This window comes from Wallemia mellicola (assembly GCF_000263375.1).
Source record: "Wallemia mellicola CBS 633.66 unplaced genomic scaffold WALSEscaffold_32, whole genome shotgun sequence".
NCBI lineage: Eukaryota > Fungi > Basidiomycota > Wallemiomycetes > Wallemiales > Wallemiaceae > Wallemia > Wallemia mellicola.
The window spans coordinates 2,812-24,443 of NW_006531989.1; the positions used below are offsets into that span (position 1 = coordinate 2,812).

General features: G+C 39.5%; 9 protein-coding genes across 9 annotated transcripts; 5 read left to right on the forward strand and 4 right to left on the reverse strand.

The window, feature by feature from the left end:
- On the forward strand, nucleotides 1-9,250 carry WALSEDRAFT_61561 (hypothetical protein). The gene is made up of 8 exons (XM_006960642.1): nucleotides 1-126; nucleotides 171-653; nucleotides 695-1,714; nucleotides 1,763-1,883; nucleotides 1,941-2,797; nucleotides 6,778-7,357; nucleotides 7,411-9,122; nucleotides 9,170-9,250. Exons 6-7 carry the CDS (start codon nucleotides 6,853-6,855, stop codon nucleotides 8,355-8,357), a joined length of 1,452 nt encoding a protein of 483 aa, XP_006960704.1. The 5' UTR covers nucleotides 1-126; nucleotides 171-653; nucleotides 695-1,714; nucleotides 1,763-1,883; nucleotides 1,941-2,797; nucleotides 6,778-6,852; the 3' UTR covers nucleotides 8,358-9,122; nucleotides 9,170-9,250.
- Nucleotides 91-9,250, forward strand: WALSEDRAFT_61560 (FAD dependent oxidoreductase). Its single transcript, XM_006960643.1, has 5 exons — nucleotides 91-125; nucleotides 171-1,883; nucleotides 1,941-2,797; nucleotides 6,778-9,122; nucleotides 9,170-9,250. Exons 1-2 carry the CDS (start codon nucleotides 110-112, stop codon nucleotides 1,370-1,372), a joined length of 1,218 nt encoding a protein of 405 aa, XP_006960705.1. The 5' UTR covers nucleotides 91-109; the 3' UTR covers nucleotides 1,373-1,883; nucleotides 1,941-2,797; nucleotides 6,778-9,122; nucleotides 9,170-9,250.
- Nucleotides 1,493-3,008, reverse strand: WALSEDRAFT_52925 (hypothetical protein; the record flags this gene model as incomplete). The annotated part of the gene is made up of 5 exons (XM_006960644.1): nucleotides 1,493-1,716; nucleotides 1,764-1,887; nucleotides 1,932-2,216; nucleotides 2,259-2,916; nucleotides 2,971-3,008. 5 exons carry the CDS (start codon nucleotides 3,006-3,008, stop codon nucleotides 1,493-1,495), a joined length of 1,329 nt encoding a protein of 442 aa, XP_006960706.1.
- Nucleotides 5,350-9,698, reverse strand: WALSEDRAFT_58838 (Aldo/keto reductase). Its single transcript, XM_006960645.1, has 6 exons — nucleotides 6,629-9,698; nucleotides 6,535-6,572; nucleotides 6,420-6,483; nucleotides 6,351-6,372; nucleotides 5,852-6,304; nucleotides 5,350-5,803 (listed from the first exon to the last, which is right to left on the reverse strand). The coding sequence occupies exons 1-6, from the start codon at nucleotides 6,678-6,680 to the stop codon at nucleotides 5,419-5,421; spliced, it is 1,014 nt and encodes a 337-aa protein (XP_006960707.1). The 5' UTR covers nucleotides 6,681-9,698; the 3' UTR covers nucleotides 5,350-5,418.
- WALSEDRAFT_66532 (hypothetical protein) lies at nucleotides 8,626-9,036 on the reverse strand (the record flags this gene model as incomplete). Its single annotated transcript, XM_006960646.1, has 3 exons — nucleotides 8,626-8,691; nucleotides 8,741-8,851; nucleotides 9,004-9,036. 3 exons carry the CDS (start codon nucleotides 9,034-9,036, stop codon nucleotides 8,626-8,628), a joined length of 210 nt encoding a protein of 69 aa, XP_006960708.1.
- A 1,652-nt stretch (nucleotides 9,699-11,350) lies between the features above and the next one.
- Nucleotides 11,351-12,169, forward strand: WALSEDRAFT_61563 (hypothetical protein). The gene is made up of 3 exons (XM_006960647.1): nucleotides 11,351-11,467; nucleotides 11,518-11,659; nucleotides 11,715-12,169. Exons 1-3 carry the CDS (start codon nucleotides 11,419-11,421, stop codon nucleotides 12,067-12,069), a joined length of 546 nt encoding a protein of 181 aa, XP_006960709.1. The 5' UTR covers nucleotides 11,351-11,418; the 3' UTR covers nucleotides 12,070-12,169.
- A 1,201-nt stretch (nucleotides 12,170-13,370) lies between these two features.
- On the forward strand, nucleotides 13,371-14,170 carry WALSEDRAFT_61564 (hypothetical protein; the record flags this gene model as incomplete). The annotated part of the gene is made up of 2 exons (XM_006960648.1): nucleotides 13,371-13,895; nucleotides 13,939-14,170. The coding sequence occupies 2 exons, from the start codon at nucleotides 13,374-13,376 to the stop codon at nucleotides 13,993-13,995; spliced, it is 579 nt and encodes a 192-aa protein (XP_006960710.1). The 3' UTR covers nucleotides 13,996-14,170.
- A 933-nt stretch (nucleotides 14,171-15,103) lies between these two features.
- On the forward strand, nucleotides 15,104-21,316 carry WALSEDRAFT_34180 (P-loop containing nucleoside triphosphate hydrolase protein). The gene is made up of 5 exons (XM_006960649.1): nucleotides 15,104-15,290; nucleotides 15,334-15,798; nucleotides 15,848-17,438; nucleotides 17,484-19,288; nucleotides 19,338-21,316. The coding sequence occupies exons 2-4, from the start codon at nucleotides 15,339-15,341 to the stop codon at nucleotides 19,093-19,095; spliced, it is 3,663 nt and encodes a 1,220-aa protein (XP_006960711.1). The 5' UTR covers nucleotides 15,104-15,290; nucleotides 15,334-15,338; the 3' UTR covers nucleotides 19,096-19,288; nucleotides 19,338-21,316.
- On the reverse strand, nucleotides 17,486-21,438 carry WALSEDRAFT_49301 (glycerol-3-phosphate O-acyltransferase). The gene is made up of 2 exons (XM_006960650.1): nucleotides 19,338-21,438; nucleotides 17,486-19,288 (listed from the first exon to the last, which is right to left on the reverse strand). Exons 1-2 carry the CDS (start codon nucleotides 21,330-21,332, stop codon nucleotides 19,256-19,258), a joined length of 2,028 nt encoding a protein of 675 aa, XP_006960712.1. The 5' UTR covers nucleotides 21,333-21,438; the 3' UTR covers nucleotides 17,486-19,255.
- Nucleotides 21,439-21,632: the final 194 nt, after the last annotated feature.

Below are 21,632 nucleotides of genomic sequence, written 5' to 3' on the forward strand. Positions count from 1 at the left end.
CTATAATTATCTCGCTATCAGCGGACGTTAGTTGACTACTATCAATCATATGACTCAATCAAAATCCGTTATAGTTATAGGGGCGAGGAGGGACATTCGGAAGTTCAACATGCTTGGAGTTAGCTCGTGAGTCTTTTGTTTGATTGGATATGCGCTTATGAGTACACCAGGTAGAGGTTATAAGGTAACCGGTCTCGATAAGCACGCATATCCGTCACTTATCAGTGCTGGGAATGATCTCAATAAGATTGTCAGAACCGAGTATGCTGACCCTCTTTATGCACATCTAGCATCTGAGGCGATCGAGGCGTGGAAAAGCGACAATGTATTCAATTCACACTTTCATCAAACTGGCTGGCTGGTTTGTACAAGTGACAAGCGGTCACTTACAGCTCAAAACCTTATCTACAAGCCTTATGAAGTCCTCAAACAGACAGATCTCAAAGATAAGATTAAATTAATCGATACCCCGGAAGAGATCCTCAAATACACCCCTCAATTACAACAAGCTTACGATAATGGGACCATCAAAGATTGGATTGGTATGTGGAATTCAAATAACGGTTGGTGCATGGCACATGATGCCGTAAGATCGGCATGTGATGAAGCACAATTGCTTGGTGTTGAGTTCATATCGGGAGAGAATGGAACGGTAATTGACATCTACAAAGATGGACAGGGTGCCGTCGTCAAATGTAAGGATGGATCTGTGCACCACGCTGACTATGCCATCTTATGTGCTGGTGCTTGGGCAGATACTTTAATTGACCTCGAAGGCCGCTGTACAGCTCGTTGTTGGACAGTAGGGCATATACAGCTCACCCCAGATGAAGCCAAGCTATTCAGAAATATGCCGATTGTTGATCACTCAGACCTTGGTTTCTTTTTTGAGCCCTCTATTGATGGCAAAATCAAGTTTGCGAATGCATTTCCAGGCTACACCAATTACCAGCACCTTCCAAGTACAGATAGATACACTAGTATACCATCAGATGTCAAATTTAAAGTGACAAACGAAGCTTTTGAAGCGTTAACGAAGTTTAAAGATGCTATTCTCCCTCAGTTTGCTAGTAAAGAACTCATTGACACAATGGTTTGCTGGTGTCTCGATTCAGACGATGGTAATTGGATTATTGACTTCTATAAAAACAATGAAAAACTCCTTGTCGCTAGTGGAGATTCCGGAATGGCATTCAAGTTCCTGCCAACGATTGGTAAATATATTTCAGATGCTCTAGAGAAGAAACTGTCTCCTGAAAAGTATGATGCTTGGAGATGGCGTCAAATGAAGAAAGAAAGGGATAATACACGTCCAGGCGGTGACTCTAAAGATCTGCAGGATTTTCCTGAATGGTCTCTTGAGGTTAAATGAAATGTAAATTTATAGTTCTTCATATACATTACATTGACTCATTTCATATTGTGTGAGAATAAGCGAAGAATATTGTACATTTATGAATACAACTAATTATTGCGATAAATGCACACCAGTTTACTTCACAATAACCTTGTCTTTCTCTCTCGCATCGTCAGTATTCTCGTTATGTGCTACTACTTCATCTTGAGACATTGCAATTGTCTGACCTTCCTTAGGAACGGATCTGAGCGCAAATACCATTGGAAAAACGCTAACTAGAAGTAAGCCAAAATTAGCACCAAACCCGGCCCAAAGTGGCACGTTATCTGCAGACATCAACCCATAGCTGACTGCTTGTCCTATGGAATGATTAGATCACCATGGTAGACAAAAAGCTTTCGCACACCTGCTGCTTCTATTGCCCTAAAGACACCTCCCATACGAGTGTTTGATTGTACATCACTACCGAATGATGAAATCAACCAATAACAAAATGATTGCTGCATTGGTCCAGCAGATTGTATAAAGAACTAAAAATTGTCAGAAAAAGTAAGTTTCATTTGAAATAACTTACATATGGTAAAAACGAACGAGGATAGTCGCTAGACGACCAGTCGATACTCACATTTGGTGTTCTCGTAAGATCTGACAGAACTACGAGCGTCCAAATGTATGTGCCAATGCAACATGAGCAGACAACTATGAAACCAAGGTATGCTCTGTAACGTTGATTCAACGATTGCATATCCAACAAGAAACCTAATCCAAAACAAGCAATAATGCAAAGTGTGGGACTAATCAGTGATGAGAGTGCCCTTGCTCTAACGGAAAAAAACTCTGTGAGATATGTTCCATATGGCTAAGAGAGTTAGATAGAAGCTGATGAAAACTTTCAGCTTACTGAAATATAGAAAAAAGAATAAAAGGAAAACATCGCAATTAAACCAATTATTGGTGTTAATACAGTACCATTTAGTAGCATGTTTAGCTCTTGCTTTAGTGGAAGCTTGTCACCAGCTCTAATCACGGTACCATCTTTACGTTGAACTTGTTCTGGATGTTTAATCAGCAAAGCGGCTGGTAGCCCAAGACATTCTATAGCTATAAATACGAAGTAAATGTTTGGATTAACACTTCCACTACTGCTTGTTTGCGAATTAAGTGCAAGATTAATTGCACCACCAACAAGCTGACCTAAGTTCCTGCCAACAATCCAGATAGCCAGCATTGCACCACGTTTGTTTGTTTCTGGTAAACTCAGAACGAGACCAGCTTCAGCAATGTAAAAGCAACCACTGCCGATACCAGCTATAGCCTCAGCGACGACAAGAAACGGTCCAGCTTTGGCCCATCGAGATACTACGTAAAGGGCTATACCTTCTAATGGAAATGTTATACTACCTATAACAAGTGTAGTTTTCAAACCTAGTTTGCTGACAATCGGGCCACCGAATAAGGTTACTACAAACATAATAGCATAGAATAGAGCTTCAGCTAGATTCCAAAGATCAGCGGAAGCCATTCCACCGCCTCCAAGGCCGTTTATGGCGTCACTTTGGCTATATCAAACGCGTCAATGACAAAAAAGGCCTTGAAAGATATATCGTACTCACGCTGGCCCAGAAAAAGCGATAACTGATATAATTATCATTTGAAATACTGTACTCTTAAAGAACGGTACCTTGACCTTGTTCAGGACAGGTATTCCATCGTCCCTTCCATTGTCAAAATTATTATCAATGTCGTTAGCTATAGTTACTTGGGTACCATCCACGTTATTCTTTTCTACGTCTTTGTAATTGTTCATTTATACTGGTGTATGAGAAAGTAATGAATGTATAGTGGTGCAGTGTCATTTTACTTATATCAGCTGCTTATCTTCAGTTTTAATGTTTAGTAGGGGCCTAATATATTTGCCGTGAATCAGCGTACCGAGTGAGCTCATAAGCTTATCGTTCATAATGATAACGAAGATGCTAGATAGGCTGTCTTCTAATCTATTAATAAATATTCTGCCATCAATAATTCCACAGTACTTATATATGGACTAATTAATGTGGTCAATATATTTTAGTTATCACCTGCTGATTCAGTCACGATTCGACTTAATATAAGTCAGAGCTAAAACTGTACGGTACGGCGTGTTTGGTGTTGCATGTTCTAAGCAAAACTTCGATCCTCCTAGGTAGATCATTCAAGCAACGCCTATTTATTCGTCGGATTAAATATAATGGCAGATATGCAATATGTACACGAGGCGCGACCGAGTCAAGTGCATAGGAACTGACATTGCTATAAATAACTAGCTTATTGGTAATAGCTAATGTGACATGTCTAAATTTACTACAAATATTAGTGAAACACACAACATCGAATAAAAAAAATCAGCGTATATATCAGCATTTGTTCAGCATGTAGTTTTACTGATAGCCGTCTGTATCCGCACACTTATTTTTTTTACTTGTCAGCCTTTATCTTCGTGATTATCCTTATCATTCCTCTTATCTTCGTACCTTGTCATCATCCTCCTTCTTCAAGACTTTACCATACTTGTAAGCAGACTTCTTTTGGTCTTTTGCGTCTTTGCTATCATACCTTTCTCGCTTTTATGGTATGTCTTGCTATGTTTCTCATATTTCTCGTCATCCTTTTGTCAACTTTCTTATCCCATTTTGCATATATCTTATCATCCTGCTTTTTATCTCCTCCGTAGACATCCTTGACATCTCTTCTATCATGTTTGTCATCCTTATCAACATTTTTATTACCCTGTTTATCATCGTGCTCTTCTATGTAAATCACTTAAATTTGAGTTAGACTAGTTTGCAGGCCTGACATCATAATTGATTTTGGCTTTATTCTTAAAGATTCTAGAATACTTCTTGTTATTTTTGTTGTCATAATGTTTGTCGACACCAGCAAACCCTGAAATGTACTGAATACCTTGCTTTGTTATCCTCGTGTTTTGAGTCATGATTTTAACGTTAATTTCATTTTTAAAGTGGCTTCTCTGGTAAGTTGAGGCTGCTGTCCAATTTCCTTTTGATGCTCCCTAAGTTATTCATCGTACAATTCCTTTTAATGTTTTTGATATCGCTTGTAGCCAATACTTTAGCAGCTTTATGTTGGACAATGCCCTGGTTAGCTGTAGCCACAGCGGAAAAACATAGATGCGACAGTGCCCATAAATACTAGGACAGTGATTACTTTGAAAGTATTGAAGAACAAACTTACTATGATCGTACTGTAGAGAAGAGGCTTTCAGATATTATTATGGGCAGTTGTTCACTCTATGTTCATGTTCCCGCAGTTCGTATTATGCTGACGATCTGGGATGCAAATACCAATACGACTTGCCAGTCTGTGCAATTCTCATTGGCAAGCCTATTTATATGGCACTACTGAATGTGTCATTATGATTATACTGAGAGATGGTACATCCCACAAGATGTGAGGAAATGTCTTAAATTGAGAAATAATACTTTATATTAGACATATAGTGCTATTGAAGATGTTATTGAAGCTGCTATGATACTAAACAATCCTACACATTAAACATAGAAGGTAATAACAGTCAGAGAAAATATAACATCAGAGCATTCTATTCAAGATATACAGCGATTATAACGAAGAGAGCCTTCATCTGTTATTCCTTTTATAGCACTAACTGTGCTTTCCTCAGCTTTGTTATGCTCCACCTGAGTCTTGAAATGTGAGATCTGATATTCAAGCCAGCGAAACCTGCAATTCTCAATCATCCTTGAAATTCCATAAACAATAGTTTAGGGTGTACTAATAAGATAATCATTCTTAGGTTCCTTCTATTCTAGGAGTTGACTGTCAATGATATTGAAGACACGGGGTCATTCAGTTTTATAAATCTTTATGGTTACTAGTAGAACATAATTCTTCCAGCTTTACTTCAAGTAAAGCTTAAAGTTACTTGACCTTGAATTGGTCCATGACAGCTAATAATCTACGTGCAACATTAGCAAGTTTGTAGTGACAATAGTGAAAGCAGACAAGGCAAGTGTAATTCATTTCAAAATACAGGATACACTTTAGCCCCAATTATAAGCCGAGTGTGATTCAGGATACCTGCCACCCTGAATTTCTATTTTATTGATGACGTCTTGCAAATGGTTCATGTCCTCATCAGATAGTGTTATGCTATCGTTGAGGTTCTCCTCTACACGTTTTACTGAACTTGCGCCAGGTATCGGGATAATTGCAGGTAAGCCATTCCAGTTTGAATGGTGTTTCACCCAACCAATTGCGATCTGAGCTGGTGTACAGTCTTTTTTGGTTGCCAGCTTCTCAACTTCTGCTACTAGTTTCAAGTTTTCTGCGATATTTTCATCTTGAAGACGTGGTGAAACTTTTGCTATTCCCCTTGCATCTTCTTTACTTCTTATTTTGCCACTAAGCAGACCCCTGCCAATCGGACTGTAATAATGGTTAGTTGTTTAGTTTGTTTTGTTCCATAACACGTACCTGTAGGCATATATTGGGATATTGTAATCAGCACATGCTCTTGCTACACCATTATGAAGTATATCAGTCGATGCCATACTAAATTCGACCTCTACTGATGATATCTTTGTTCCTAATTCCTTGGCTGCCTCTGCAGCCTCCCGAATAGTCTTTTCGCCAACCTCTGACAAGCTTAGTGCACCAATTTTGCCTTCTTCCTCGAGTCTGGCGAGATTTTCGATAATTTCTGTAGGTGAAACATTAGGGTCGCGTCTTGCTTGTTCAAATTGGTCGATTTTCTTGACGCCATCGAGAATAGCATTGCACTTGTCGACAGATGCAGAAAGACCTTCATACGAGCCATCTGGTTTGAATGTCTGCAAGTTCATACCACCCTTAATACAAAGAATGACTTTATCAACATCTTCAGGATATCTGGTGAAATAAGCCTTCAAGAGATGTAAAGAGTTATGTCTGACTTGCTGTTAGTTACTATCGATGCAACATATTGTTAATTTACTCTGGTGGTCCGTAAAACTCTCCTGGACGTTATCTGAGCGGGAAAACGATGGAATTCCTCCGAACATACCTCCATTCCAAGTAACAGGGTGGCCTTTTGCGACCTCAATACTCTTTTTCATTACTTCTAAAGCCTGCATATCGCTAAGATTGGTATTACACCCTTACATTCTTAAAACACGTACAGTATCTATTGGCGTAGGTGTATCAGTCCAGGTCATTCCTACAATAACATAAACCGCTTAATATGTAAACGATAGTCTAATGGACATAGCATACCCATTAGTCCATGACCAATACCTCTTACATCCTTGTCGAGTATGTTTGGCATGATGTGTATTTGCTGATGACCGTATTGGGTTAAGATAATACTATAAGAGTCATCTCATCATAGATTACTGATGTCATGGTGGTCCGACCCCTTACAGTCGGTCTCCTTACATAAACGTCACCGGCGATTTCAAAATTGAATTTGCATGAAAGGCCTAAAATCAACATAGTGCATGACGATGAAAACTAAAATGATATTCCAGCTAAAAAATGAAATTGATAATAACATCACGGTAATAGTACCAGATGAAGAGAAAGGCTTGACAATACGCACATCAGATCCGAAGATGCATCCGAAGAAGAATTCAAGGAGCTGCACTAGCTGCATAAGTAAGCAAAAAAATTACCAGCAGGTGGACTCAGACGGCGGCATAAAAGAGACATATATCAATTATTGGAGAGTTGTCAATTGTTCATTAGATCAAGGTATTATCAGTTTGTCTGTTCTAACACCAGGCCACAATTCTCTACTCGACTTTAGTGGTATACCAATAGAGCTTTCTACTGAAGAGGTAGATAAAGTAGTGCAATATATTCGGTTCAAATCTAAGTTACGTACCTGTCGTCGATTGAAGGCGCTGGTGAATCCTGTAGGTGGGACTGGAAAAGCTGTTATTTATTGGAACGAAACTGTTTTACCGATATTACGGTCTTCAGGGTGCTACATTGATATGCAAAGTGGGTATATCGTCTTATCTTTCACCAAGACAGATTGTGAACAAACTGTTTAGTTCTAGAGTACAAGGGACATGCTTTTGAAATAGCGAAGAAGTTATTATTAAATTATGACGCAGTCGTGTGCGTAAGTGGCGATGGGATAATGCATGAAGTACTCAATGGGTTTATGTATCATGAAACCCCATCTGACGCTTTGAAGACGCCATTATGCCCCATACCAGCCGGATCCGGTAACGGTATCAGTGTTTGCGTTTTAGGTGAAAAAGATGGTTTTGATCTCAGTATGGCAGCGCTAAATGCAGCCAAAGGCCAAACTATACCGCTTGATTTATTCTCCATCTGGCAAGAACGAAAACGTACCATTTCCTACCTTACTCAAGCCGGTGGTTTGATGGCAAGTTTAGATGTTGGCACAGAAAACTTGCGTTGGATGGGAGATACGCGTTTCACAGTAGGATACCTACGGTCGCTAATCAAGAACGCGCCATGCAATTGCGAAGTATACGTTAATGTTGAAGAGGACAATAAACACGAGATGATCAAATGCTTGCGCGAACGGAAACTAGATGACCCTATTTCCGTTCCGGAGACAGATACATTTCCACCAGTAAAATACAAAAATGGACCTGAGGATGACTGGGTCAAGATTTCTGATGATATATGTTATATATATGCTGGACAGGTGCCGTGGGTGAGCAGAACTTTCAAACAATTCCCTGTCGCTTTACCGGATGACGGTTATATAGACGTAGCTGTACAGCTCAATGTCTCACGTAGGCACAAATTGCTGGCTATGGAAGGAGCTGAAAACGGTGCAATGTTTTTTGATGACTCGCTCAAATATTATAAAGCAAAAGCATATCATGTTAACCCTATCAATAAGAACCAATACCTAGCAGTAGATGGGGAACAACTGCCGCCTTCGCCGTTTACTGTTGAAGTTCTTCCATCTATGGGACGCCTGATCTCGCCATTCAGTTCTTGGAACAACCAATTCTAAATGTATGGATACTCGTCGATAGGCTCAGAGAATGCCATAGTTTGTAATTGCTGTAATCAATACCACAATGTTTCCGGTCACACCATTGACTTAATGTGTTGCATAATATAGTCTATGCATATTTTGGTACCTAATTGCGAGCTCAGAATGACTATATAGGATGGAGGTCTTTCTATTACATTCACAATCATAGCAAACGAGACCGAAATAAATGGAAATTCATGAAAAAGGCAACTCATCTTAAGCAGCCATAGACCTGGGGGATTCCTTATTCAGTACAGACACAGATTTGTTGTGCGTTACAGTATGCACCGCTAGTAATGCCATTTTGGAGCTACAATCATGGTTAGATGGTTTGAGGTTCTCACAATTGCTGGACGTACCTTGCAGCTGGCCAAACAAGCCTCGACACCTCCAACTTGGCAAGAGTCAGCCATAGCTGGTGCGATAATAGCGACGACAGTCAATAAAGCGGCAGTGAACTTGAATTGCATCTATTGTGATTAGGTTAGAAATGGATAAGCTAAGATTTGGAAGAAGCTATTCACTTTTTTTATGAGGAAGACTTGTTGATTGATGAAGAAAAGGAAGAGCCATGTGCTCCCTTTTATACTTCGTCGGAAGACCGTTCACACCCTGAAGTCACCTGTTCTTTGACAGCGTCTGTGCGACGATGCATGACTGTGTCACCTCAGATCTAAAACAATCCTATCGGAAAAACACCAGTGGGGGTAATAGCTTGAGGTGATTACTACTCTGCGAAGTGTAGTTTCTTTGTTTTACAAAGGAAGCCGCTAATTTTGGTACGATAGCCAAGGCATGCATTTGTCCCTTAATTGTGGTGAAGGAAAATTTTAGTCATGTTTGAGAGTTACAATAAAGTTTATATAAAGCCGAGGTAGTGGAGGGTATATTTTCATTTTACGATTTATCCAACACCTTAACACAGGATGGTTTTCTACCATTGGCAATTCAAACGAGGTTGTTAGTCTGAACTCCCAAATATTGCATTTATCTTATATCTCGTCGCGTTGTATTGGAATAATTGACCTTTGCACTCCCCAAACAACCAATTAACAGAAATCTTCCGATGTACGTCACACTGCATAAGCAGGATTTAGTACTCGAGGGTCTCAACTGACTCCGTGATGTTCTGCGCTAAGAACGCCCAGTTGTGAAACAGTTTTTTAAGCGTCTATACTGAACATAGGGGTTTAAGTTTACCCGATATCCATCCCAGTGTAAGCGAAATCTCGGACGTAATTTATCTGTTTGGAATCTTACCTACGCTTCTACCAATATATAGTGATACATTCTGTTCTCCATCAAAGCCACAGTGACTCTAAGCGTTTTGAGTTATACTCCAATAGGTCAACCCTTGATAATCACCCTGAGGATGTCTTGGGTAATCTAATATGGAATGTTCCAATGTACTAAAGGCATAGCTCACTGAAAAAGGTCTTCAAGGCAAAGTTAAAGTCCATCAAGAATACCAGCACATCACTCAGGCTAGTCTCCACTATCGATGATAACAATTTTACCCCAGTGAATATCCATCGGAACCTGTCAATAACAGCTATATCTCATTACAATGCTATAATCGCGATTTTGTACTAAATCTTGCCTCATAAGTGCCTTCTACGGTTATGTTTAAAAGCACTCCTGCAATTGCCCTAATGCTGCCATCGTCGATCTATTCAACACTATTTCTCCGAATCAAGTTTCTCACTTGCACAAAATCTCAGTCGGTGTGAAGAGCTTACTATGAAATATCACTGCGATTGGAAGACACTCGATTTTTACTTCCATATCGTCAAACGCTGAAAAAAAAAATACCAGATTTGATAGCTGACTATAACTTCAAATACAAAGCACAATTTACCACTCTTCCAAATTTCAGGCTCATTCAGGATTTAAGGTTCTTTTACACTCGGTGTATCAAGAAATTCAGAGTGCCGCCTTATATTCTCCGAAATGGTGCAGGTGAGTTCAGCAGCTGTCTGTATTAAGCATATGCAAACTGGCCATTCTAGGCAGGTCTGGTGAATGGGACAGTGGTGATGTTTAGATATATGTCCTGGATAACAAAATCAGAAGTGCGAGTGTTAAGAGTGCGCTATTGTTGAACACTATGACGACAAATTTTTAATGCACCATAAAATTAACGATGGTACTATGCGTTGTAGAGGAAATACTCGCAGCAATCAATGAGAACATTACGTACCAGATAAACTGAAACAAGGGTGAGACACATTGATTCATCACTTCAATGAAACTCAACGGACATACGTGACACTTATCGGATTGAAAGGTATCACAACCGCAGTAACACTACATAGGTTACTCATCTTATCAGGTAGTTCAACGCGTAACGTGAAATGAGTGCTCTGTATCTCAAACATCATCGCCTCCTCTCAGTAATAGTAAATTGAGTGCGACCTCAAAGACGGGCGAGTAAAAAGAGTAATATATAAAAATAATATACATCTTTGCTTCGGTAGTAACTAAAGGTTTTTTGTTTGGCATGCTACAAAATTAGCGTGTACATCTCGAATGCCATACAGATAGAATAGGGGAAAAGTTATAGACACTAATAATCTAGACTGAGTCATTTATCATTAATGAGAGCAGTACATGCTGCTCTTCCGTTCGAAGATATCTTCCGGGGAGCGCACCATCGCCAGCACAGCAGAATTGTAGAAAATACTCCATTCTCGCACCACAAAGGACGCGTGCAATATACCTACCACTCAAATGCTGGTTTTTGAGGGACGGGAGCAGAAGTAGCAGGGTCAGCACATTCCGTCACTTTATATGGGTCGAATGAGCAGCGCTGCGAGACAGCCAGCAGTGGCCCACCACGATAATGCCATACCGATATAATTCAGCCATGTGGTAATGCCATTCATTATTTATATTGTCTGTATTTTTTACTTTCAGCTATTGTTTCATTTTGCCGCGTCTAAGTCACTGCCCCTCAGCGTGCCATAGCCCCAATAGCAAACACTGCCTACAACGTCATTTTGTACGTGGAGCATATAAGCTTTGCTTTTTAACTACAATGAGTAAATTCACAGTCACGCATCACAGCGGATACGACAAAGTTTACAGTGAGTTGATCGCGTGTATTACGTCTTGCCCTCCACTTACACTATTCAAGGCGGTAAATTTCGAAGTCGACATGAATATAAATACTTGCATCATGAGAGTAAATTCATCACGCGATCATCCGTTACAGAGAGTCTTATAGGTGTTACTGACGATTATTACTCCGTTACGCTTAACGGTCAAACGTTTATCTGGTTCGTTGTTTTGCTTTTACGTATTATTTAGTACAATATTTACTATCGCTCGCAGGGTTCCCAGTGCGCCTCATTACCTCTCCAATAGCGAAGTTGGTGTGCAGATATGGTCAGAGTTGAATGATATGGGCAAATTCGCACTTGTTGATAATACAACGCTCACTGAGGTAGCCTCATACGAGAAACATCATTATTTGGACAATGAAGGCTTCATCATTCTCAAAGATAACCAAAAAGCACATCGACATACATTCATAGCAGTTCTCTTGGCTCTTAGGCCATTCGTAGATTTTGAGGACACTTCTAGCATCTCCAAGAGGGAAGCAAGGCGTGAGGCGAGACGTCGTTCGAGGAAATTCACATCGGAATATCATGGTGGATATGATAATGGAGGATCAGGATTGTTTTAAATTGTTCACATGTACGAGTTTTCCGATTTACTAGTCCAATGATAATACAAGCTCACTATAGTTCTACTAACTGTTTTGTATTATTGTAAAACACCCAAATGTGTAGTACTCCACGTTAGTATGTTAGTCAATATCGTATTGACATCCATTGAGGCGTCTAACCTATAGCACTATTTCCACTGAAATTGTTCTCGATAACACTACTCTAAGCGCACTCAGTGTATCCAGGTATAATTTGTGAATTTGATTTTGATCTGTAGTGTTTGTTCTCTCGCTATTCTTGGATGTAGCGGTGTTGCCTACTAATTTTGGATGAATACGAATAGAACGCCTATGTCTCTCATTTCGTCAATTGTTATTTGACAGCCCGTCGTGCATATTGGCAAGTATATTAACCGATTTACCGAAACGTATAAACGCGCGTCTGTTTTCGGTGAGGAATATTCAACTCATTGTAGAATATACAGATCTGGCACCTTATGTGAGCTGCAATACAAACCCACTTACACCTATTCTGAAAGATTTTAACCACCACTTATATATTTGAGGGCGTTAAGTGTTTTCATTCTGAGAGTTTTCATAGCAGGCAAAAGCTGTTTGCCCTAGTGAGCTCGAATACTCTCGTATATCAATCTATTAAGACATTAAAATAAACCTATGGATTGCAATGTCCATTGAATTATTTTCAATGGCAAATTAAGAGTATTCAAATATGAATTTTTATTCTGTGTATTTTATTAAGCAATCAGAGCTCCCGATATTGGTTCCTGAATAGATAAGCAGATATGAAAGTGTATACAGTCGTAGAGCATGATTCTATTAATTATATGAGCAACTTACTATCAGGGCTAGATAATCAGTTCGTTCACATACCAAGCGATTTTCAAATAGCTTAAGATTATCTCTTATAAATTCCAGTTACTTAATAATAATTGAAAGAGTAAAGTATTCAATATTTTAGTCAAATATAATCTGCTTCCGAATTCATATTACACTGGTTGCCCTGATCGCCTCAGATTTCATTTCAATAATTTTTGGGGCACTAAAATTTCCACGCGAGAGACCTGCATAAAAGGGGACGAGAAGATTATCGTACCTTGTCTTTGTTTGTAGACTTACTAGTTTATCCGTTAATGTTACTTGAGGAGTCATCCACTCTATGCGTCCTAAAAAAAGCAAGTCAGTCTGGGTAAACTTTCTACAATATCTTAAAACAATGCTCAGTAATTAGAGCAAAAGCGAAAAAGAAGTAATTTTGAGTTGCAAACTTTTTTGGTCACTCTTCTTCCTTCTCATCTTCGATTATGGCAGACAGCTCATCAAGCTCGACTTCCATCAATCCTAGGGGCACTTATCTTTTTCATCCACATGGAGACGATGATTTTGAGATGTTTGCTGTAAAACCTGGTCAAAGGATTGACACTTCTGACAGGCTTCCAGTTTTGCACACCAATATTGGCTTCATTAGTAGCAAAATTGAATTACACTCGAACGTCGAAGCGAAATGCATTGCTACTTCTAAGCGGGGAAAGAGGTTTACTGGGAGGAGCAGCTACGAAGTCACAGTAATTGGCTCACCACCAGTTAGCTTAGATAGAGAAAGTAGATGGGGAACATCAAACAGAGTGTTTAACCTCTACGATGACTCACAATGTCGTGTATTAGTCGAATACACAGATTTTACAATAGAGGACGCCGCTAATGGGAGGGTACTTGCTACCTACAAGAGTAAGGCAGGCACAACAAAGAAGGATGGAATTCTCACTCTCTCCGCGAATGATATCGAAAAAGAATCTGTCAAGCTGATTTTTATGGTCGTCCTTGTTGTGAGTATGGTTTCTGCTTGCGAAACAAAGCTAATTGAAATAGATGGTGAAGCTTCTGCGTGATACAGGCAACTATGATGATTTTTCATCGAGCGATTAAACTTAAATACGATCCTTGAAAAAATAAATACCCTAATGGTTCACAAGCGAACAAAATGTCAAAACACGGACATGATCAAACGGATAACCTGTAAATTATTGTACGGAATAATTGGAAATTGAAATATCCTAAAGATTTTTAATTGTTGATTAAGTATAGAGAATGGTGCTAAAAGGGAGAAAATTTCTAGGTTGTTTTTGCCGTAGTGATGAACGTTGTCCGATGTTTTGTGTGCTTCCTTGTTTTTCTGCTATTATTGCATGATAACTAGATTAAACATAGTATCTCTCATATAATTTATTAATAATACCTATCTATACTAACAGCGAGATAAGTTAAAATCTAGCCTATAGTACTATCTGGACTGTATTGATCTCGTGTTGATCCAACCTGCCAGGTTAAATAATGATTTACATAATACGATCATGTTGGTCATGCCGAAATCAATCAAAGGAAGTTAGTAGTGGTGCTAGTGAAGACGAGTTAAGGAAGGCAAACAGTAAACCCTCTCCCGGTACTAGTGAAGACGATAGTCATTCAATTAAATTCATGTAGCCACGTATACCTTTTTATCTCTATTTACTAGAAATTAAGCTGAAGAAACCTTGTCAGTATTTTGACAGATTCCTCTGGAAGTAGAATCTATATTGATGATAGTGTAAATTACTCTGCATCAAAAATTAATAAAATTCAGAATGTAACCTTAGCGATCAATTCGAAATTGGCCACTATCTTTTAATGACGCCATGAAAGTCTCTTCAAAAACTATCAATGTGAAGAGCAGATAGTCAGAAAACCCGCTTAAGAAATATTGGTACTATTATGGTATAGTAACATCTCTAGTATAAAGTAAATACGCTTATCTTATCAATTCAGCGGTTTAAACTTATTTCTCTTGAAATATTTTACTATAATAGTTTACAACGTTGAATAAAGAAGTCTAATGATTGTTATCCGATCTTACTGCCATTCAAAAGCTAACGCATATGACCGCTAGACTGTCTCAGCAAATCTCGAACAACGGCGCCCTGGCGGTACCTGTCGGCTTAAATCATGCCATAATTCTTTCCTGTGTACCATCATGTCAGATCATCCGGGAAGGATGAAAATTGATGAGAAAACGAACTCAGAGGGGGATAACAGCAGCAAGGAAACCCCAATAACTATAGATGAAGGTAGCTCTGCTAGTGTATCGTTCCTGCAACTTTGGAAGTATGCCACGAAGGGAGAGATTATTCTCAATATAATTGGCTTAGTATGTGCTTCTGGCGCTGGTGCCATCCAGCCATCTCTTGGTATGTCCGTGTATTCATTAGAACATATGTTCATTCCTCATAGCCATAATGTTCGGTAACCTCGTTAACGAAATGAACAACTTTTACAACTTCGTCCCTACATACAGGGATGATCCAACTAATCAAGCCAACATCGATGAATTTAATGACAGGAAAAGTACATTCAAAAGTGGCGTCAATTACAACTGCCTTATGTTGTTAGTCATAGCGATTTGCATGTTCGTCGCAACCTATGGCTATTTCTACATCTTTACATACACATCTGAACGCATTTCGAGGAGACTTAGGTTGTTATACTTGCGATCAGTTTTGCGCCAAGACATTGCCTTCTTTGATAAGATCGGAGCCGGTGAGATCGCAACTAGGATAGAAACAGACATGAATTTAATTCAAAGTGGTATTTCTGAAAAGGTTGCACTTGCTTGCATGTTTTTGAGCAGCTTCATAGTTGCTTTCATTATAGCATTTAGCGTACAAGCCCGCATTGCGGGTGTTCTTTTCATAGTCGGTAAGTTGTACAATTAGTAAATCCTAATCAACTTTAAACTTCCATTCAGTTCCATGCATCGCCATTGCGATGGTCGTAATTATCACTTTTATCACTAAATTTGAGGAAAATGCTCTGAAATCAATTGGTGATTCTGGAAATCTTGCTGAAGAATCAATATCTACTATTAGAACAGCAAAAGCCTTTGGTTTACAACTAAACTTATCGTTGCTCTACGATAACTTTCTCTACAAAGCCCGTAAAGAGGGTTTCAAGAATGCCTATATGACGAGTATTGGGTTTGCGTCATTTGATTTTATGGCATATTCAACATATTCTCTGGCTTTCGTTTGGGGTGTAACTTTACTACTGAAAGGCCAGACAGATATTGGCTCAATTATCAAGGTTGTTGAAGCTATCATTGTCGGTGCATTCGGATTAGGTCTGGTTGCACCGCAATTACAAATCATCGCAAAAGGTCAAGCGGCTGCTGCAAAAATCTACGAAACAATTGAAAGGATACCACCTATCGATAGTGCTAGCGAAGATGGACTTAAGCCATCTTCAATTGATGGTAATATCACCTTCAAGGATGTCAATTTTGCATATCCTGCAAGACCTGAGGTTCAAGTAATGAAGAATTTTTCGACGAAGTTTTCGCAAGGTAAATTTACAGCACTGGTTGGTGCATCTGGAAGTGGCAAAAGTACCTCCATAGGTCTCATTGAACGTTTCTATGATCCAAACTCAGGTTTAATAGAACTGGACGGTACTAACATTAGAGATCTCAATGTTAAATGGCTTCGTAGCAAAATTGGTCTTGTTGGTCAAGAACCAGTTTTGTTTAATGATACTGTCAGGGCGAATGTCGAACATGGTTTGATTGGTACCGAGATGGAACATTGGCCAGATGATCAAAAGCTTGAGCTTGTTATTAAAGCCTGTAGGACGGCCAACGCTGATAGCTTCATCCAAGATTTACCCGAAAGATACGATAATACAGTCGGTGAACGAGGAATGCTCTTATCTGGGGGTCAAAAACAACGTGTTGCGATCGCGAGAGCCATTGTATCCGACCCTCCGATATTACTTTTGGATGAAGCAACTGCCGCTTTAGATAGTGCTTCCGAGTCTATTGTCCAAAAGGCACTCGATCAAGCTTCAATGAATCGTACCACAGTTGCTATTGCTCATCGTCTGTCGACTATCAAGAATGCTGATCAGATTATAGTTATGGATCATGGAGAGATTTTGGAAGTCGGTGATCACACTTCACTCACTGCAAAGTCAGATGGCGCTTATTCTCAACTTGTTAGCGCACAACAACTCTCTAATCACATGCGAGTTGACAATATTGACGCAGACACTGATGATCAGTCCATACACGATATGGCGAGTGTAAAGGATAGCGTACGCTCTCCTGGATCAGAAATAATGAATGTAATGGAAGACGTGGACGATTCCAAAAAGTATTCGTGGGGATATCTCCTTAAATCACTGATCAAACTCAACCGCAGCTCGTGGCCTTTATATATGTTTGGCTCTATTGCAGCGATGATTTCCGCTGCTGGGTTCCCTTGTTTCGGTATCGTTTTTGGTTTGATAATGCAAGATCTTAGCTTGAAATCAGTAGATGATGCTGATTACCATTCCTATATGAGGTATCTTTGCTTTTAACAAATAGAACTATTAGTAACAACATTTAGACGTACAACCGACCGTGATTCCCTATGGTTTTTCATCATTGCTTTAGGAATTGGTATTGCCCTTGTTGTTCAAAACTACTGTATGCAGAAATCAGGAGAGAAGCTCACTTTCAATTTAAGACATGAGTCTTTCAAGAAACTACTACGTTCTGATGTCGAATACTTTGATAAAAAGGAAAACAACACAGGCGTTCTCTGCTCAGGTTTGGCTGATAATGCACGTAAAGTACAAGGATTGGCGGGGCTCTCCTCTGGAAGTGTCATGCAATGCCTCTGGACAGTTATTATTGGAGTTGCCGTCGCTCTTGGATATAGTTGGAAATTGGGTCTCGTTGGTACCGCATGTATTCCACTCACTTTCGCGGCTGGTCTCACAGAACTCAAAGTTGTAACTCTTAAGGACAAGTACAACAGAAAAGCGTACGAAGAGAGTGCAAATATGGCATGTGAGGCGTCAGGAGCTATTAGAACTGTTGCAGCACTTACTCGAGAAGACAGTGTTCTTGCTTATTATGATAATCTTCTCTTAAAACCTTACACCACTTCCATCAAATCTGGTGTCTGGAGAAGTGCAGCATATGCGTTAGGACAAGCGTTGAGTTTTGGTTGTATTGCATTAGTGTTTTACGTCGGTGCATTATGGCTTATGGATCTTTCGATGGATTTGCAATCATTTTACGTAACCCTTGAGAGCGTAATTTTCTCTACAATTTTGGCATCAAGAGTATTCACTTATGTTCCCGACATTAGCAGCGCAAGAGGTGGTGCCACACGAATTTTGAAATTGTTAGAACGCGTTGACAAGATCGAGGTAGAACATGACAACAAAGACGGCAAGCACCTTGAGACAATCGAAGGTCACATTACATTTGAGAACGTTCATTTTAGATATCCAACTCGTTCTGATGTACCAGTATTGCGTTCACTTGATTTAGAGATCAAACCAGGTAGCTACGTCGCATTAGTTGGTCCATCTGGTTGCGGTAAAAGCACTACTATTCAGCTCATTGAACGATTCTATGATGCTGTTTGCGGTTCAGTCAAGCTTGATGGTCACGAAGTGAGGGATCTCAACCTGAACAATCTCAGATCACACATGGCACTAGTTTCCCAAGAACCAACGCTCTACGGTGGTACAATAAAGTATAACATTATCATGGGTGCTGTAAAACCACATGAGGAAATATCTCAACAGGAACTGGAGGATGCATGTGCAGACGCCAACATACTCGACTTCATCAAAGGTCTTCCAGATGGGTTTGAGACGCAAGTCGGTGGTAAAGGTACACAATTGTCGGGAGGACAAAAGCAGCGTATTGCCATCGCTAGAGCGCTCATACGAAAACCAAAGATTCTGCTCCTCGATGAGGCTACCAGCGCCCTCGATCAGACGAGCGAGGCTGTCGTTCAAGCTGCATTAGACAAGGTTGCTTCAGGAAGAACAACTATTGCAATTGCCCATAGACTTTCAACCATACAAAAGGCAGATAGGATATATGTCTTCAAAGATGGTAGAGTCAGTCAAGCTGGCACTCACCAGGAGCTCATCGAAGAAAAAGGTGGACTTTATGCTGAACTGGTTGCATTACAATCGCTCTCAAAGAACGATTGAAATAAACAATACATTATCACTACTCATATGTCATTTAGAAGATTCCCATAATTCATTTTGTAGCATCAAATTCATTAAGGATTGGTATTATCACATTACAAAAATGGTATGAGTGCGAACTATCTATATTACTATCCCTATGTTGCTTAAATCTTAATTTCTAAAGTTTGTTGGAATTTGCATTGGCTTCAAGCTAATATTATGTTAGATTGTTCGTCTGTGATAATCTCCAGTAGACTTACAAATGATGCAACAGCATCGAAATCACCTGCTTCTCCAACCGTTTCATAGTTTTCTTCACCGGTGCTGCTTTCATCATCCCTAGAACTTGGGTTCGAGTTTTCATCAGCTTTTTTTGTTGCTGACCATCCAAACAGCATTTCGTCTAGCCACTGCATTGTCGTTTGATTGTTTCCTGTTGTGGAAGGTTCCTTCTGTTGTGATTCATGAGACGACAGAACCCGCTTCTTTTCAAAGTGTTCTATTTGCTTTGGTCCATATTCTTCAATAATATCAGTGAGCTCATTTGATAAAGCGATCCTTTTACTTTTTAACTTTTCTAATTCATTTTCCTTTCCAGGTAATAAAGTAAGGAATAAAGGTGGTAAACTTTTATAGACGTCCATACCAACTTCACCAAACTTGAGAGCCGATATTCCTAGGAATGGAAGTACACATAATGTCCAAAGTGGTGTCCAATTAATCACTTCATCCGACAACCCAAGCAATTTACCATATTTTCTGGTGATAATTGTAGCACTTATGATGTAGAAGAGATAAATCATTGGAAGAAGCGTGAGTGACACAAGTACTTTCCAAGTACCAACTACATCACGAGCCTTGATTTTTACCGTTGATGCAGCTAATGCTTCTTTCGCCTTCTTTTTAGAGATGCACTTCGCAGTAAAAAACACGGGCAAATGTAAGAGAGCACCAGGGAGTGCTAAGGTACCCCAAACAAAAAGCAATTCCATACGATAGAACAACAAACCAGCAGCTTTCCAGAATGATTTCGTAGCGCTATCAACCTGATGATCTCTAATACCTAAATCTTGTAAACGTCTATTGTATTTCAACACCTTATTCCTGAGTTGCTTTATTTTTGGCTCATCTTTATACTCGAGATAGCCTGAAATGAACCTTCTATTGAGTTCTACAACTTGACCAAGGGTCGGATGTTGACCTGGAGCACTATATAACCTTCTACCAGCTTGAATAACCATTAAAGTTTCGTAATCGGGTGCTTGAACTGTCACACTTTTGAGACCATTGTATATAGTGTCCAAAAGCTCGCCACATGCCTTCCTTTTGCTTAAACCACCTTCGTTGAAGAGATTTACCAAATCACGTGATACTTCTCGAGGGGTACCAAATTCAATGACTGCCCTTGAGCGAAATTTGTGCGCATGGAAGTAAGACAGACCTACTGGCACGATTTTTACTTTAAGGTTAGGGTTGTTGGACATTGCACCGAGAGCCATGATTGTAACACCGGCTTTAAGAGGGAGTAAATCAGTCTTATCGTGAGATCCACCTTCAGGAAAGATACCAATACAACCACCATCTTCAAGACGTTTATATACGGAGTCATACATATTCTGTTGATCTATATATGGTAATACTTTGTAATTGATTGCATGATCAACGTTTGCGTCACCAGCAGAAAGTAATACCTTTCGCGATTGTTCCTTGTTAAATTCCTTTTGTAAAACTAGTTCAGTATCACTAATAACTGTAGCTACTTCAGCATGCGCACCACCTAGAGAAGAAGAAAGACTGATTGACATCTTTGATTCGAGTTGTGTAGTAAATTTGGTATCTATACCATAAATGTGAGTTGAAGGTTGATCAGATTTCATGTATATAGTACCATTTCCAGGCTTAGCATCGTCAGCAGCTCTCTTAACTGGTATAGCTTCCATTGCTTTCGCCATGTCTCCTACAAAAATTCTTTTCATCGACTTTTCTGCAACGAGAAAGCTGAGTTTCCTATTGGAAGCTCTCAAAACCTCTGAAGAGAGTAGTAAACCATCTAAGAACTGGTTGTGATGCGGTCCAGCAACGAATATTACTGGTGTATTGTCCTTTGGGATGTTGTAGGTACCCCTAGCTTTGACTTCTCGAAAGAATACGTAAATAATTATTCTCCATAGCTTGACTGCTAAATGATATGGACTCGATTGACTTAAATATGTTAAGAGTAAAACCAACCCTAGAACTGCGAGTTGATGGTACATGTGTGATAAGCGCGATAAGGAGTAATTTCAAATACATTCGGTCATTTTATTGAGTGGAGCCTTAATTACTGCGTCTGCTTAAGGTACTCAAATTGAACCTTGTGTGAAGCATTGAGTAACATATTGCCAAATTGAATAACAAACATTCTAAAGATATATTATCTCAAACGACCTGTGTGATTCACTACATTATCACACAACTCTAAGCAACAGCGAATATCCACATAATCTCAGTAACATATAGTTGTCTAATAAATATCATATATTAAAACTACTAGGCTGCTCATGTTTGTCCTATCT